The sequence below is a fragment of the Cryptomeria japonica genome, chromosome 6 (genome assembly GCF_030272615.1).
Source record: "Cryptomeria japonica chromosome 6, Sugi_1.0, whole genome shotgun sequence".
Taxonomy (NCBI): domain Eukaryota; kingdom Viridiplantae; phylum Streptophyta; class Pinopsida; order Cupressales; family Cupressaceae; genus Cryptomeria; species Cryptomeria japonica.
Window position 1 is genome coordinate 599,627,608 of NC_081410.1, and position 18,547 is coordinate 599,646,154.

Here is an 18,547-nt window from a genome sequence, read left to right on the forward strand (position 1 = left end):
TCTCCTCTTCAATGGTTGAATCCTTGACTTGAATGCAACACCTAGCCTTGAAGGGAAACTTGAGAGTGCTTAATGCTGGAAAAGAATGCTTGAATGCTTGAATGCTCTTGAATGCTTGATCGCTTGTGCATACTCTGATCTTGTCTAGCTTCCACCTATTGAACTTATGCAAATGAGAGAGTGAATGCCCCCTTAAATACATGTTGGTGGATTTAAATTTTGTCATGGGCCGACATCGAGGAGGTTTCCTGCCCGAGGTACAACCCACAAGGCATGCTCTAGGAAGGGTCCTACCCCAAAATAGGGTAGGGACAGAGGTTCCATGCACCTGTTCTGGGAGGACAAGGGTGCCACACCCCTGCCCAAGGGGCGACGGTGGCTCCACACCCCTGTCCCACTCCTTTCTCCAGGGCAGAATACAGACGAGGTGATGTAGAGGCCAGGGAAGAAGCTGTTTTCATAGGTCGAGAACTCTCCAATCTCTGATCAGGATAGAGGATTCGAGTTCACATGCATGAGGAGCTTAATGCAGTTGTAAATTTCTAGGGTCACAATTTTATCACACTACATTTAGCCCCCACTTTAGCGGGAGTATAAGCATACACCAATATTGACGGTAAAGTACAAGGAAACAAGATTGAAAGGCTTTTACCATACCAAGGAGGCAAGATGCACCAAGCCCCAAGTGGACTTAGGATCTTATGACTTCGATTGACAAAGTAAAAAGGAAGATCGAAAAGGGGAGAACCATGACTGCAACTATCAAAGTTCCCTTCACTATGAGTCATGAAATCAAGGATACACAAGATTACAAAGAAAAACAAAGTTCACTAAGTAATTCTAAGTATCACGAGAAGGAAAATATGAGCGGAGTGTATGCCCCCATGTTAAAGTGATTGCACATGCCTTATCGGGAGTGTTTGCTTTAAGGTAGGATACACCCAACAAAGAGAGAAGAGAGGGAGCATGTTATCGCAAGTATTTGCCCCTCAATCGAGGTATAGACCCAAGGATGATGAACACAAAACATGAGGTAGTGTCGCTTTCCTCGGGGTCAATATGTTGTATGATAACTCATGTATATCATGTATGTATATGCATATAATAATCTTCATTCCCCAAAGAAGGAAACTAACTTAGAAGAAAGGGAAGAGAGGATGTCTTTTGAGTCAACATGAAAGAGACTAAGAAAAGATCTCAATGCTTTGCATCATCCCCATGTAGACATTAAGGGAACAATAGAAGAATAGAGATACACATAGAAGAATGGTCACAAAATAGAAAGAAAGGAGAGAGAGAAGATCCACAGTGCTAGTATCGCTAATCCAACACAACATCCGCCTCCCGATCTTGCTGATCACTATTTTGGGAAGGCCAACAACATGCCAAAGGAGTGACATCGAGCACATTAGATGGAGATATCACAAGATCCAAACAAGGACTATGCTCATGTTGTAAGTCACTTTGTTTGATTCTAGGAGCTAGGATTAGGGTTTGTGAAAACTCATCCAATAAATGTTTGTCCACATCAACATACTCATACTCACTATCAAAAGCATTAGGAGTTGTATTACGATTACGAATAACATTTTAACCCATTTCTTCAACAAATTTTGAAGAAAGAGGAGCAAGAACACGAATAGGAGTAAAACCATCAAATGTTTTATGTAACTTATGATTTGGAGATGTAGGTTGAACATCTTTCTTAGGAGAAAATGGAATCATGTCAACTGTTAGTCTGAGGAGATTGATTCTTTTTAGGGATAGCTTCACAAGGTCGAACCCAACATCTTCGTCGGTGTTCTCTCGCATAACGATTTGTCGAGTCTTAGTGGAAGGCTGAGAAGGAGGAACACTTGAAAAAGTAGTAATGTTTCTCTCATTGATAGTTGAAGGTTTAGATTGAGGTCTTTTTGGTTGAACAATAGGAGAAGCAGGCCTCTTCTCTCGATAAGAGGAAGGAGGAATATTCGGTGGAGGAAGGAGACTAGGTCCATCATGAGGAGGAGGTATAGGTCTAACCTTATGAGGAATATTGTTGTTCTCCTTAAGAGAAGGTAAAGTCACATCCATAGAAGTAGGTGCAAAATTTTCCTTAGGAGCTAGAGATTAGTTCTATCCGAGAGGGGAAGAACCTCATCTTGAAGAATAATATGAATATCAAATGTTGGTGATCTAGGTTGACTTAAGGATAAGATCATATCATTCTTCTATTTTTTATAAGATTGAAAAAGAGCTTCGCTCCTTGATGGAAGAGATTGAAATTGTTTAGGCCAAAAGAAATCAATAGGAGCACCGGGGCTTCTTTTGAATGGACGAAATAAGCTACGGTTCACGGTTATGATTTCTCCATTGTGAGGAAATTTAAGACACTTATGGATTGGAGAAGTAATAGCCTTCATGGAAGATAGCCAAGGATATCCCAACTTCACATGGAATTGCTCAAAAGAAGGTATGATAATAAAGTCAACATCCATGGATTTAGTATGAACTTCAATAGAAAGGGTGATAGAGCCAATGGTAGGACAAGAGAAGCCATAAAATAACTTCACAACCACATTAGAAGCAGCATACAGTGGTTTATGCAATCGTAAAGTGAAAAGATACTCCTTAGTTATGACATTAACCATGCAAGAAGGATCAATCAGGGCACCATGGCAAGGGATATCCTTAACCTTTGGAGCTATGTATAAAGGGCCAACGGGTGCTCTAATGGTCTCACTAGGGTCAAATGTAATACAGGGATCCCTAGGAAAATATTGTATTTCTATCATATTAACCAATTTTGGAGCCATATAGGTGAATTCTTCGGAAGTAAGAGAACTAGGTACAATCTCAATAACGTTAGAGGTATGATATGGCAAGGGATTAGTGAAAATCTTAAGATTTTGATTAGGAGGAGCAACTAATTTATTCCCTTTATCATTCATACCTGCCACAGATATAGTATTATTATCAATCAAGTCTTGAACCTTATTTTTCAATGAAAAACATTTCGTAGTATCATGACCAGGTTGACAATGAAATTGGCAAAAGGAATTGTTATCAAAATAAGGAGATGCAAGTTTGGAAGGATCAATTTATTTTATAAGAAGAAGTTTGATAACATTTATGTGCAACAACTGAGACATAATACTATGCAAAGATTCATTTAAAGATTCCTATGGCTACAGAATGCACCAAACATGGATGAACTAGATTGGGAAAATCCTATAGAAGTGAGTACAACAAAAGAATTCTTTGATAGCTATGTGACTGCTTGGAATCCTAGTTCTAAATCTATGAGAGACAATGTGATACATAGAAGTCCAATGGATAATCCATCCTTACTAAATACATCTGAAATATTTTCTAAACATCCATACACATATTATAAGGAATTAGTTAATCGCATACAAAGACACATAAATTGTATTCAAATAAATTGTCTACGTAAGAAAAGGAAACATGTGCAATGTAGATATAAATCTCCATGGAAAGAATGCATGAAATCTACTTTATTCTCTGATGAATCGGGACACAAATCTTATGAACCATCAAGAAATGATGACAGGTTGAACATCGACAACCTAAAAATACTCTCAATATGGAGAGCTAATATATATTTCCAGCCTATTATCTCACAACTTCATGTCCTCAAATACATTGCCAAGTATGCATCTAAAGATGAAAGGAAATCAAAGAGTTGTGTTAGCATGTTGATGGGAATTTTTTCAAATGAAAGACCAAAAGACCAAGCCTTAAAATCATATCTAAAGTTCATTACTGATATTGTTACCAAAAGAGATATAGGAGCACAAGAAACATGTCACGTGCTACAAAAATTACCACTCGTGGTTTGCAATCGCCAATTCATATCACTAAATAGAGGCAAAAAAGTGTTTCGTCATCTAAAAGTAACAAACTATGGTATTGAGATACAATCAATTTACATACAATTGTACATGCAATGTCCATCTCATCTAGAAACTATATCACTAATTGAATTGGCAAGATCTTTCACATATGTTTCTTCTCGCAAAGGAAGTAAAAGGTGAGATAGAAAAGACAATGCAATAGTTCAAGTCTTTCCATAATTTTATACCATTCCAAAAGAAGACATTGAACATTTTGAGATATTTTGTTGGAGTGAGTTACCTCTATATAAACATTTTTGACAAATAGACAATGACACAAGCCTAATTGGAGAAGATATAATCAATCAGTGGAACCACATTAAAAGACAAAAATACAATGCATGGAATGTTAATCAGACAGATCAAATTGAAGATTTCATCGAAGAGGAAAATTATTCTGATGAAGATATTGAAAAACAAGAAAGCTTGTAAATGGATGAATGGGATTTATTATCTCAAATGGGCCTTGCTAATAGTATCAAATTTAATGAACTTAAAATGTTAGGCCAATGTGATTTTGACATCAACAACAAATGTGAAAACCACAATGTTCCTCCAAATTTGCATGAAGTTGCAGTTCAATTTGTACACACAATCAATATATGTCAAATAGAAATTCATTCACCCTTAAATTTGAACAACAAAAACTACATATTATCACCAAAACAATAGCTTGCACTTTCTATAATTACAAATCATTGAAAAAATAATTCCTCAAAACAACCATTATCTATGGTCATACAAGGAACAACATGAACTGGAAAATCCTATCTAATCAATTGCCTAAGAAATGCACTTCAAAATCATGTACCACAAGAGTAAACACGCTCCTTGTTCTTGCCCCAACAAGAATTGCGACATTCAATATACAAACCACAACTATACATTCATCCCTCAAGATTCCAATTAGAGATATGCAACCATTGCAATGACAAACATTAGCAACATTCTAATAAGACATGAAAAATATACAGTACATTCTCATTGATGAGATGAGCTTCATTGGGCCAAAAATGTTGTTAAAAATTGATAGTAGGCTACACGAAGCAATACCCCATAAACAAAATATTTTCTTCAGTGGCATTTCACTAATTCTTGTAGGCAATTTTGCACAACTACTGCCTATCATGGATAAACCTATCTATGCATTAAAAACATGTCCAAGAAACCTATGGAAACAATTCAATACAACTTTAATGTTACACACAATATTTAGACAAGTGGGTGATGATCCAATATAAACACAATTTTGTCATACATTGAAAAACATGTGCAATGCAAAACCTGTATATGGTGAAAAGTGAATAACAATATTGAAAGACTAAAATAGATTCAACCACAAAACCCTAGCCTAACAACAACAAAGATCAACCATAACATATGAGGATTACCTAAGAAAATGTAAATCAATAATATCACAAAGATTATACCATCACATGTCCACTAGGGTTTGAATCTCCATTCTTCCTATCTCCATTGATCTTACTTGATATATTTGCTCTCAGATTTTATGTGTGCACAAGAGCTCAACAAAGAATGAAAATGTGGTTGCAAGTAGGCTTGATATCATATGAAAGTTTGAATGCATAGTTGAGGAGGGTTGATAATGAAGGAAGCATCCTCTTATATAGAAGACATTGTAAGAAATGGAGGGATAAGATTAAGAGGTGTAAAAGATAGATGGTCGGCTAGGATTAAAGGGTAGGCAGAAGAAATAAGAAAAAAAACAAGAGGGTAGGTAGTGTAGGAATTAAGAGATGAATGATATGTGTCATGGGTAGAAAAGGATAATGAATTAATGAAATAAATAAAGATTTATTTAGTTAATAGAGGAAGTGGGATCAATTAAATAAATAAAATATTTATTTAATTTAGGAAAAGAACAATTTATAAATGAAAGTATTTATTTAAATGTGAAAAGTCTTAGAAGAGGATAAATGAATTAATTAAATAAATAAAGATTTATTTAATTAATAAAGAATTGGGCTTAAATAATTAAATAAATAAAAATATTTTTTTAATTAGACAGGACAATTTTAGGTGTCTACATTTTGCCCCTCTTTGAGACAATGCAGCTTGTCGCGTTGTTTCAAAGAAGGTAAGATGAATTGATACAAAGTTGCCCCAAGATGGGAATGATATGCCCCCTCGAGAGATTGGATGAAAATATATGAAAATATCGTAGACAATCTCTCAATAAGAGAGAAAGGCTAGAAAGGACTGATAAGATAGGATAGAGTGACAGAGTCACGGTATAAAGAAGACTGATATGGGACACTAGGGCTAGGGTAATCTATAAGAGAGACTACGAGGGAAAACATCCTCATTTCCATCCACACACCTAAGAGATCAGAGTGCAGAGAGAGCAGAGAACAGTCAGCACCGATGGCATTGGTGCATAGATTCGATCGTGTTTGCTGATATCAGAGGTTGGCAATTGCAGGAGAGCCAATGAGTACCACAAAATCTCCTCGTACCTTGTTGCATTAATTGTTGTCATAAATGCATGCTAGGTAGGTCAATAAAAAAATGTCAAGCAGGGGGAAAAATGCTAAGGCACATCTATGTTGGTGGTAGGTGCATCTTGGTAGGTTAGGCATGTCTGCGATGGTACCAAACAGGTTTGTGATTAGAAAAGCATCTATATCAAATGTGTGTGTGTTTGTGAAATGTAGCTGCGTTTATGCAAGGAAGGCATGTCTATGCATTTCAAGTGCATCTGTGAAATGCAAAAATGTCTATGAAGTATGTAAGCACGTTTGTGTCATGGATGCACATTTATGTCTTCAAGGTCAAATCAACAGATTTGTGATGAACATACGTTGTCGATTGGATAAGCTGCTGAGAGGATACACTCAAGCAGGTCCTCTAGGGAAGACTAAGATAACAGATAGGGCTAGGAATGACAATTTTATGATAGAGCATACATGCCAATCAGGAAACTACTCAAGAAGATACACTCAAGAAGAGGCCCTAGGATAGGATAGAGCGAGGCACTTTGTGATGAAGAGGGAGTACCATAGAAATTGACAATTCTATGATAGAACATATGTTGTCAATTGGATTAGGCTGAAATTTATAATTCTGTGATAGAACATGCATTGTCAATTGGATAAGCTACTCAAGAAGATACACTCAGGTAGGTTCCCTAAAAGATAAAAGCAACACTTTGTGATTAACAGAGAATGCTACTAGGATAGAGTGCCATATGATAGATATAAACACTAGGATAAAAGAGAAGCACTTTGTGATGAATAGGGAGTACTACTAGGATTGACATAGTTGATTTGCTTGACTGTAGGAGGATCTACCTATGCTAGAGTCATGGGAGAGATATCCTTTGACTTAGGGATTACGACCAGAGCTGACATTGGAGGATAGAGAAACAGTTGAGGCCATGAGATTATGATACATTATGTATATGCTTGAGTTTCAGGCGAACATGGGATTGTTGATTTCATTAGCCGAGAGATGACACTCAGAGACATGCACGTTTCATTTACCGATGGGTGAGATGACAGTCACCTTAGAGGATGTGTACAGGATAGTCCGGATACCGATCGATGGGGAGTTGGTTCCTTACGATTGAGAGGGAGATAGGGAGGCATTAAGACAAGTGTTTTAGGATCCAGGATTGGAGATGAGGGTGAGACATGTGGCTTGGGACACCATGACAACTACAGGATTGGCTCTACCAACATTGCTAGTAGGAGTGATCAGTGGGTTCCTCTATCCAGACAGGGCGACACAAGGGTTGGTTGTGGGATGGGGGAGGACTCTGGAGACATTGATGACTGAGCACACCAAGTTTGCATGGGGGTCATGTCTGCTAGCACATTTGCATTATGAGTTGCATAAGTTTATGTATCAGAGATCAACGAGATTGGGGTGTGGAGTGACATTACTGCAGATATGGGCATATGAGCATCTTCTGGTTACATGGTCGATACACTTTAGAGGAAGGGGACATGGGTGTAGTTATGTACATCTATATGATATGATTGCTTCCCAACCATGGATTGGGAGGTTAGAGTATTGGCGCTAGGTGATCGATGAGATAGACAGTGAGGTATGGAGGCCTTACCTAGATTGTGAGGAGTGGGAGGATGACACAGTGGAGCTGCCATATGTGTTCAGGAGTAGGTATTTGATAGGGAGGACACCATATGTTATTGAGCAGTAGTTGATAGACAGATTATGCAGGCAGTATGGTAGGATACAACGGATGCCACAGGGTTCAGGGATGTATGCACGGACAGTGAGGGATCAGGCACATTTAGGGCCGTTACCGTCTTATGATTAGGCGATGACATAGATGCTGGAGATGGTTCCCATGCCTTGGGATATTTGGGTAGATGTGGAGGATGTAGGGATGGATGTGGAGTATAGAGTGCATATTGGGCAGAGCATCCGTTTCCATGACTGATGGATCTAGGGGAGCCGATAGACGGTGATGGTGGGGATGGTGGAGATGATAGTGGGGATGGAAGAGGTAGAGGCGGGGTGTAGTAGCAGAGATAAGGGTAGCTCATAGGAGAGATAGAGGAGAGGAGAGACCGGCTCATGTAGTCAGGGGTAGACATGGATTGCCTTTACAAGTGCCAGCAGCATAGGTTCCCAGATAGGGACAAAGATAGGGACAACCATGAGAGCATCCACAATGACCAGGGGAGGAGAGAGGAGAGGAGGAGGATGAGCTACTATCCTTGATGGAGATCTACCAGGGACAGGCAGATGAGATCCAAGATCTAGAGCAAGATGGGGCTAGGCTCAGGAGACAACTCAGGGACACTGAGCAGGAGAGAGATCAGGCTATTCAATGCTACATGGAGGCTGAGACATCACTGAGGGCAGCTAGGAAGGCAACAAAGGACATAGGGGTCGTATATGCCTATGTTCTACGGGTAGGGGAGGAGATATTCTACTTGAGAGACTTGTATTATGGAGTTGTGCCACCAGATTAGTGGGTTAGGAGTTTCCAGAGACCATCGTGGACTACAACAACCACTGGAGGGAGAGACAGGAGACATGCATCTAGTGGTGGGGTCATGGGTCCTCCACCACCACCAGATAGAGGGGGCATGAGAGATGATCCTGGGGCAGGGACTTCCAGGTCTCAGACTCTGTCAAGGCCAGTTGGCTCCAAGGGAGTGAGTTCATCATAGTCTTAGAGGTCTCCCGATGTATCGGTTTTTGTACCATTTTTGTATGATGATGTAGACACCTTCGAGTGATTTTGTAGCCATATGTATTTTTACATCACTGTATCATGACACTTATGATTTTGATATATATATATGAGATGATTCATCCTTACGGGAGCTATATGCAAGTGTACCTATGTGATGCTTATGATATGGATGCAAATATGTACAAATGAAATGCAATATATTTTTGTTCTTTTTCTGGGTATCATAAGCTTGACCATGTGTATTTGAGACCTTACTTTTTTGAAACAAGGATGATGGTGACTCAGGCACAAAACGTGGTCCCCTAGTACCTCCACTATTAGGTCTCCTTTGATTCATATTGAGTTGACTTTCTTGAGTAGGTCAATTTTCTACTATTTGGGACATGTCAAAATCATGAGGTATTTTAGCTCCACTTTGTGCCATCACTTGCAGGAAATATTGTCTATCTCTTCTCATGATCTCCTCAACCAATATATTAAAATGGGGATCCATGATAGTTTCCTTCACTTCTATTGAGTGTACTGAAATGTTGTCGACATTGTCATTTTGTGCATCATTGTTATTTGTATCATCCATGTTCTCAACATTTTGAATGTTTCTATAGATGTCCATGTCAGGTAATGTGGTATGATCAGAATTGAAAAATATATCATTTTCATACTCATAGCCACGCATGTTTGTAGACTCTTGAGCTTCTTTAGCTTCCCTCCTAGATTTTTGGGAATGGGTTGCAACCATGAACTAGGTCTTGACCAAGATGTGTGAGACTAGATGAAAATGGAAAGAGTATGGAAGACCAAGATTTGAATGGAATGTAAATGAATCTGAGGTGTACTTGCAATGTCCAAAGTGTAAGACCAAGTGTGTATGTAGTAGAGTAGGTGTGACTTCCAAAGAGATGATAGATCTCTTTATGAGGTAAGTTGACCATGACTCCAAGTAAGACCAAATGAGATCTAAAGGTGATAGACCTTGATGAGTGACCACTTAGCAAAATGTTGTTATATGTATTGTGTTGACAAAGCAAGATGAGGACAAGCAAGTGATCTTTTGACTCAAGTTTAGAAAAATGTGAATGTAATGCAAGGTGTAAGGAAATGATGAACTTTGTGAGACCCAAAAAATAGGCTAAATTCTAGATGAAAACCGAGAGAAATAACTAAGGAAGCTCAAGAATTCTGAAACTAATTGCTCTTGTTTGCTAGACTATAAATTTTCCTAGTACTAAACATAGACGTACATGTATACTTCATAGATGCGGTTACCCAACACAGACTTGAGTAGATGCTGCACAGACATGTCTCTATCCTACACGGACATAGTTACTGGAAACAGATGTATTTCTATCAGACACAAATGCATTTAGAAAACCTGAGTGCAATTTTTCCAATTTATGAATTTGTTGTTGTGACCCAAGCTGAATTTGTGACCATTTTTCATGACAAGAGGACACAATATTGATGAGGACTCTATGTTTGCAGGTTTTAGACTAAAAATGACTCAAAAGCAAGTGTGTTGTTTGATGTAAAAATGTTTTGCATACACTTGAAGACACAAAAGACACAATGTTTTGATGTTTGATCTTGAATGTTTGAATGTTTAAAAAAAGAAAAGAACAATTCCTATGGCTAGTCAGGACAATAGTTGTTGATCCCACATGGGGTTTCCCTTGAGGCTACGCTATTCAAAGCGGATACTTAGATGCTTTACCCCACTGGCTCCACCCTCGGCACTCACTTCTCTGGGGTAACCAAGCACCAATCCCCATGAAAAATCCTTGTGGTGAACTTTGTATCTCTACTAAGGACTGTATGTGTGTGGGCCACTATAGAGGTCTGACCGCCTACCCCAACAACTAGAAGGATTTTGGCTTTCTAAAATAAAAAGGTGCTATTAAGGGCATTCACTCATGTGGCCATACATGTGGCACTTTCAACTCTGTAAATACAAAAGGCTCCCAGTCGGTAGGGGTTACGCCCTACTATTGATCAAATAAATTTGAACAAACGGGTTTATGGGGAGACATAGTGTCTGTATGAACTAATCAACACATGTTACCCATGGCTTTCACCATGGATACATTTATTTATAGTGGTTTGGAAGAGGGGGGTATTGCCTCGCTACCACTTGGGTCATTCTCTCCTCACTAGTAGTCCTAGTGACCACACGGGGAGGTAGGCCCTCTAGAGATTAAACACAAAGATCATATTGCTCAAGACACAAAAGACCCTAGTTCAATTTTAGTGCACCAATTCAAATTGAAGTGTTTGATAGTCTATGGAAACAAAGAAAGAAATGAAAATGAAAAGAAAACCCTTGCCAAGATCCTGCAACAAAGATTTGTTAGTAGTTTGGGTTGTTTCAAATTATTACCCCTTCCTGCAAGCAAACAAGTTAGGTAAATTTTAGATGTAAAAGACTTTGTGAAATAGGGGCCTTCGACAATGTGATTCACTTCAAAGACAAGTTGCATCAATTTGTTAGCTAGATCACAAGATATTAGCTTGAATAAACCAGATCTGAAATAAAAAACGATGAAATAAAACCGTGAATGACAAAACACAAATCACAAAACTGCAAAACCGAACACAAATGCGATTATACTCCACACAAACGTGTTTCTACCACACAGACATGTTTTTGCCACACAGACGTGACTATAAACCCCACAGAAATGGTCCCCAAACACAGGTGTAATTCGGAGACACAGACACGGTTAAAACTATGACAAACGTGGTTCGGCAACACAGACGTGATTATGTGCAATCTAAAAAAAATGTAAAATTGTCGGAAACACAAACGCGGCTAAAGAAAAAAATGTGGTTCTAGAAGATGCAAACACGAAAAGTTGAAATGTCGTCAAAACATGTTAGATCTATAACTTCAAAAACACAAAATCTGCAACAAAATATGTTAAATGCAAAAGGGACAAGGGCCCCACGGGGTGTGCCAAAAATGTATATGGTGAAAAGTGTAACAATATTGAAAGACTAAAATAGATTCAACCACAAAACCCTAGCCTAACAACAACAAAGATCTACCATAACATATGAAGATTACCTAAGACAATGTAAATCAACAATATCACAAAGATTATATCATCACATTTCCACTAGGGTTTCTTCCTATCTCCATTGATCTTGCTTGATATATTTTCTCTCAGATTTTATGTGTGCACAAGATCTCAACAAAGAACGGAAATGTGGTTGCAAGTAGGCTTGATTGCATATGAAAGTTTGAATGCGTAGTTGAGGAGAGTTGATAATGAAGGACGCATCCTCTTATATAGAAGACACTATAAGAAATAGAGGGATAAGATTAATAGGTGTAAAAGATAGATGGTCGGCTAGGATTAAAGGGTAGGTAGAAGAAATAAGAAAATAATAAGAGGGTAGGTAGTGTAGGAATTGAGAGATGAATGACATGTGTCATGGGTAGAAAAGGATAATGAATTCATTAAATAAATAAAGATTTATTTAATTAATAGAGGAAGTGGGATCAATTAAATAAATAAAATATTTATTTAATTTAGGAAAAGGAAAATTTAAATAAATAAAACTATTTATTTAAATGAAGAAAGTCTTAGAAGAGGATAAATGAATTAATTAAATAAATAAAGATTTATTTAATTAATAGAAGAATTAGGCTTAAATAGTTAAATAAATAAAAATATTTATTTAATTAGAGAGGACAATTTTAGGTGTCTACAAAACCAATACACCATGACTGGGAATTGTTGATGACTCACACAAACAAGCAACTAATAACAGTCAAACAAAAAGATTTCGACCAATCTATACATTTATTTGCTACAAATGAGCTAGTTGCATTACATAATAGAAAATGCTAAAACAACTTAATGTTCCTATAGCACTCAGCCTTGTAGTAAATGCACAACATAAATTAGCTATTGTTGATAATGATGACCAACTTTCCCAAGAGGTATTACTAAGCAAATATCAATGTGTAATGCTTACAACAAACATATGGATCCAAGCTGGTCATGTAAATGGATCTCTTGGAGATGTCATAGATATTATATATCCATTGGAATCAAAACCACCAGACTTGCCATCATATGCCAATCACTTTTCAAAACTATAATGGTCCACCATGGCATGAAACAAATCCAAAAAATATATCAATACAACTAATAACCTGAAGAAACCAAACACAAATGACACTATCCATGGCATGGGCTATCACTATACACAAATCACAAGGACTACCTATGAGATTATGCTTGAAGTAACCAAGATCAAAGAGACCAAAAGATAGCACAATTAAGAGAGAATAAAATATAACAAGAATAAACTGCATTCCTATCAATGATGCAAAAGAGATCCACTGGATCATTACAAGAGCCTACTTATAAAGGCAAGTCTAAGAGACAAGAGAGCACACAATGATGACATGTGGCTCAATGAGATGCAAGGGTAGGTAGGAGAAATAGTAAAATATTCCACATGAGGTGGATCACCCATCGAAGGTGGAATTATCATCCCATAATAAGTGGATATGATAAAACAACTATAATATCACACCATAAAGGTGGAATTTCTCCTACACACACACTCCCAATGTATGCACATCTCCCTAAGTGTCTCATATGCAAACTATAATGTTATGCATGTACCTAAGTAAACTTAAGTAAAGTGTAATTATATTGAAGTTGAATAAATAATTACACCAACACTAACCCTAAATGAAGCCACAATTGATATTGTTAAAACTGAACGATAAGGCCTCACATTTATTGCAATATCTAGAGTCAAAAACATAAAAGGCATGTGCATAGAACCTGCATTCTCTTTCGAGTGGTTTTCAAAAATGAAGAAAAATCTGTACAACATTATTAGAAAGAAAGAAGAAGATTGGCTACAATTTCTCTCACAATAGAAAGCTCGAGTATGTATAATTACATAGACACTCTCATAAATTTTTCTCTCCTTCGATAAAGACAAAAAAACCAAGTTTACATATTTATAATTACTTGTGCGTACTTGTAATGTTATAGACATCTAATTATTATTTTTTTGGACTACAGGTTGAATTCTCATAAAGTTATAGACTACCAACTAAAAAGAAAACTCTTCAACAATAGGTATTTCAACTAAATCTGCAATGTTTTGTTTGGTAACCATCTATATCGCTTTTCTTGTTTGCATTTATTTCTTACACAATCCTATGTGCATCCACTATCCCATTTTGTGATAGGTATAAGCTTCATGATATCCACTCCCTTCACTCCACATCCCCTCCAAAAAAAATTTTAGATACGTACACAAAGTAATCCCTTATCACAAATTTGTACACTTTATATTATTTTCCTTCTTAGTAAATTCAAACTTCATAAGGTTGGCACAATCATTAATGGTCATTATCTCATATTATCCCTGGTGGTTAGATTTAATAATATAGGAGGAACAAACATGCTATTACACTCACCCATAAGGTTATAAAACTTAAAACTGAGCATAAGACTTTAAAACTTTAAAGTTTTAAATGATATTGATATGACGTATTTAAAAATTTTAAATGCAGTTTTTTATCAAATTCTATGCTCATTTGCTTTACTATATGGACTTTATCATATTTATAAAAAAATGGAAGTTTGCAATTTTAACAAAAAACGAAACTAAAATGTGTTTGTTCTAAATGTTTGTAGATAAAAGCAATAAGGAACGAAGCTATAGGAACTGGAATAGGTTATTCATTCACCTTCTCTTACAAAATGCTCCTACACAAGCGACCTTTTAGTGCATTTAATGTATCTACAAATATTTTGGGCTCAAAGAATTATGGGATCCATACTGTGTAGTTTTGCGAAACCATTTTCAAGTATAACTTCGAAATCCCCCAAAAAAATTTAATCTCTCTCAAATATTTACTTAAATAAATAAAAAAAGTTTCAATTTTAAAATCTAACGAAATGTAACAAAAATTTTTTAAAACGTCTAAATTTGTTATTGTCTTCAATTCTATTACGAAATACAAGGCAATTTTATAATGATAACTCAATATATTATTAATATTTTAAGAAAAACTATTGTATAGAGTTGTGTTTTAAAATCAATTTGGTTGACTAATACTGAATACGATGACTCGTGAAACTTGGAAAGAATTGTAGTTTAAAATCAAATCGGTTGACTCGTGAAACTTGGTATAGAATTGTAGTTTAAAATCAAATCGGCTGACTCGTGAAACTTGGTATAGAATTGTAGTTTAAAATCAAATCGGTTAACTCATAAAAAATATGATGAGCTCTAAAACCACTAGGGAATATAGAGAGTGAGCGGCAACCGCCTGTTCAATGGAGATTTTTCATCAAGAGGCCCTGTTATTAGCGGTCTTGTTTCTGGCCATTGCAGGAGCTGATCCAGAGGCTAATCTCTTGCAGGATGGATGCAGTGACGTCAAAAGCACCAACGTTACACTCTTTCAACAAAATTTGAATACCACTTTGAAATCTCTGCTTCAAGCGGTTGCTTCATCTGGTTTTGCTACAAATGAGTCGGTCACTGGAACAGATCCAGTTTATGGCCTTGCCCAGTGCAGACAGGACAAGAATTCATCTGATTGCGTTGCCTGTATCACTGTCGCAGAGAAGCAAATTCGAAATTGCTCTAATGTTTCTGGGGGAAGAACAATCTATGACGGCTGTTTTCTGCGCTACGAGAGCAGCAATTTTTATACACAGAGTACTGCAGATGGAAATGAACAGATTTGTGGTGACGAAACAGTCAGTAATGGGAGCAATTCATTTTCTGCAACAGCTCAAAGTTTGATAAGCGATCTGTGCATTGTGACTCCGAAGACGGGTGATTTGTTTGCGGCGCAGTCTAGGAAAGATGCGTCGAATACGACCATCTATGGGCTTGCTTGGTGTTTGAAATCTGTTGGTGAAGAAGGATGTAAGGAGTGCCTCACAGTAGCACAGACGAATATTGCCAATTGTTTTCCTCGATCGGAAGGACGTGCTGTGGACGTTGGCTGCTCTTTGCGTTATGCTACTTACTCTTTCTATTCGGCAAACGCCACCACTGATCTTGCACAATATGTGTCTTCAGGTTAGAAAATTTTGACCTCTGACGCTTATGGTATTGAATTTGAGGTATTATAGTTTAATTTGCTTGTTAGAATGATAATTAAATAGAATAGAATTTGATGTATTTCTTAGTAACATGTTATGTGATAGTTAAGTTATGGTGTTGTTGATGGTGTTCTTAAGATTCAAACTTTCTATAAATTAATTGTTATTTCAGAAAGCTAAGGCTACAGTGCAAGATTGTACTCTGTCAATGTTAAAAACTTACAATAATTTCTGTGTATTTATTACTTTCTTATTTCTTATATTGTATGTAATTTTTTAATATAATATTTTATTATCAATATTTCAGATCATGGAATGATAAGAACATTAGTTCTGTGGTTTGATTTGCAGGGAGTAAAGTTAGCTCTAGAGTGTGGATAATAATTGTGGTTGTGGGAACCGTCATAGTTATTGCTATCTTAATTTCTCTGTTTTTATTTCGGCGGAGACTGTTGACATATTTTAGACGGCCACCGGAGAGACAAGGTAAATATGGCCATTATACAAACTGAACTATATGACTTTTAGAATCTTTTCCTCGAGATGATTTTAGTTTGCATACTTTATCATAATCTACCAGAATCTGTGCAACAGTGAATACTGAAACCGCAACTGAACTCCGCGGACCCGTAGATTTTGATTACAAAGCACTTAGAAAAGCCACCAATAACTTCGCCCCAGAAAACAAGATAGGAGAAGGAGGCTTTGGCCAAGTATATAAGGTGAGGTGCTACGAATTCAGACCTAACCACGCATGTCCATTGGGATCTATTATCTGAAAATTGGTTAATTTCGTTGTAGGGTACACTGAAAAATGGCAAAGTCATTGCAGGAAAGAAGTTAACTTTAAACCAATCTGCGCGCGCGATAGCAGAATTCGAAAGCGAAGTAAAGCTGGTATCGAATATTCATCACAGGAATCTGGTGCGCTTGTTGGGATGCTGCAAACAAGGTCCAGAGAGATTGCTTATTTATGAGTATATGTCAAAGAGTAGCCTTGACAGAATATTATTTGGTGCGTAATTTCACCCATTTCCCCTCTCCATTGCAGCTTGTTCCTTTATCTTTCTAATAAAAATGGGTTTACTGCAGGAGAAAGTGAAAAGACACTGACCTGGCAAGAAAGATTTAACATCATATTGGGCACTGCTCGAGGCCTGGCATACCTCCACGAAGATTTTCATGTGTGCATCATCCATCGGGATATTAAATCCAGCAATATATTACTGGACGAAACCCTTCAGGCTAAAATAGCAGACTTCGGACTAGCAAGACTTCTTCCCGGCAGTAGAAGTCATCTTACGACAAGAACTGCAGGAACTCTGTAAGAAAACATCCCGGTATCTTTATTACTTAATAATTTGCGTTCTATTGTGTATAATAACAAGGAATAAGACGCTTGGTTTTGACAGAGGATACACAGCTCCAGAATACGCCATCCATGGGCAACTGACTGAGAAAGCTGACACCTACAGTTTTGGCGTGGTGGTTCTTGAGCTCATTACCGGGCGGAAAAGCATTGACCTGAAGCAGCCACCTGAAATGGAATATCTGCTAGAATGGGTATTTTTCACATACCATCTCTATTGGCATCTCTGTTTTATGGCCCCGCTTGTCATGTGATGAACAAGCTGAATTTTATTAAACATACTGCAGCTGTGGAAGCGATACGAATCGGGAAATATCTTGAGTGTGGTGGATAAGAGGATGGAGAAAGAAGAAGTTTATAATGAAGAAGAGATATTGAAGGTGTTAAAGCTTGCACTGTTATGCATACAGGCTTCTGTTGTAGATAGGCCATCAATGTCCCAAGTGGTAGCCATGCTGGTGAGTGGAACAGACGTTGATTACAGAAAACCTTTGCAACCTGCTTTTGTAGGTGTGGGGAATCGAATCCGCGGTGAACATTACAGTTCTGTCTCGGGCTCATCCCAATCGAATGCAACCATTACAGAATCTCTCAATGCTCGTTAGCAGTAGCAGCTATTGTTCAGTGCTAGCATCATCAACATTAGTTTTTCGTGAATTGATTTGAAAGTCAGAAACTAGTGTATATTAACTTGGGCTAGGAAATTTTGACATTTTAGTTATGATTTTTTAATTTACATATATTTTGAGAAACACAAAATTCAAACTAGAATAAGGAATCATTTGATTTTTCTTTTTCTTCTGGAGCTCCTGGAGATATTGGGTATTTTCTTTTCCCTTTTCTCAACTATTTACCCACGTCACCTCCTTTCAACATGACTCCGCCGGACAACAAGTGGAGCCGAACCAAAGACCGCCTAGGGTAGGAGAGAGCACCATATATATATAGGGGCCCTCTCCCTCCTTCGCTTCGCACTGAATGTATGGAAGAAAGGAGA

General features: G+C 37.3%; 1 protein-coding gene across 1 annotated transcript; it reads left to right on the top strand.

Annotated features, from left to right (window-relative positions):
* The first annotated feature begins 15,379 nt into the window (after positions 1-15,379).
* LOC131036277 (cold-responsive protein kinase 1) lies at positions 15,380-18,241 on the top strand. The gene is made up of 7 exons (XM_057968132.1): positions 15,380-16,158; positions 16,533-16,667; positions 16,776-16,903; positions 16,983-17,196; positions 17,274-17,505; positions 17,594-17,744; positions 17,838-18,241. The coding sequence occupies exons 1-7, from the start codon at positions 15,402-15,404 to the stop codon at positions 18,153-18,155; spliced, it is 1,935 nt and encodes a 644-aa protein (XP_057824115.1). The 5' UTR covers positions 15,380-15,401; the 3' UTR covers positions 18,156-18,241.
* The last annotated feature ends 306 nt before the right edge of the window (positions 18,242-18,547 follow it).

Excerpts from the sequence above, each read along its gene's own strand:
- LOC131036277 (XM_057968132.1), top strand. The coding sequence starts at position 15,402 with ATGGAGATTTTTCATCAAGAGGCCCTGTTATTAGCGGTCTTGTTTCTG. Across the intron at positions 16,668-16,775 it reads ACGGCCACCGGAGAGACAAG|TGAATACTGAAACCGCAACT; the intron begins GTAAATATGGCC and ends TCTGTGCAACAG. Across the intron at positions 17,506-17,593 it reads ACAAGAACTGCAGGAACTCT|AGGATACACAGCTCCAGAAT; the intron begins GTAAGAAAACAT and ends TGGTTTTGACAG.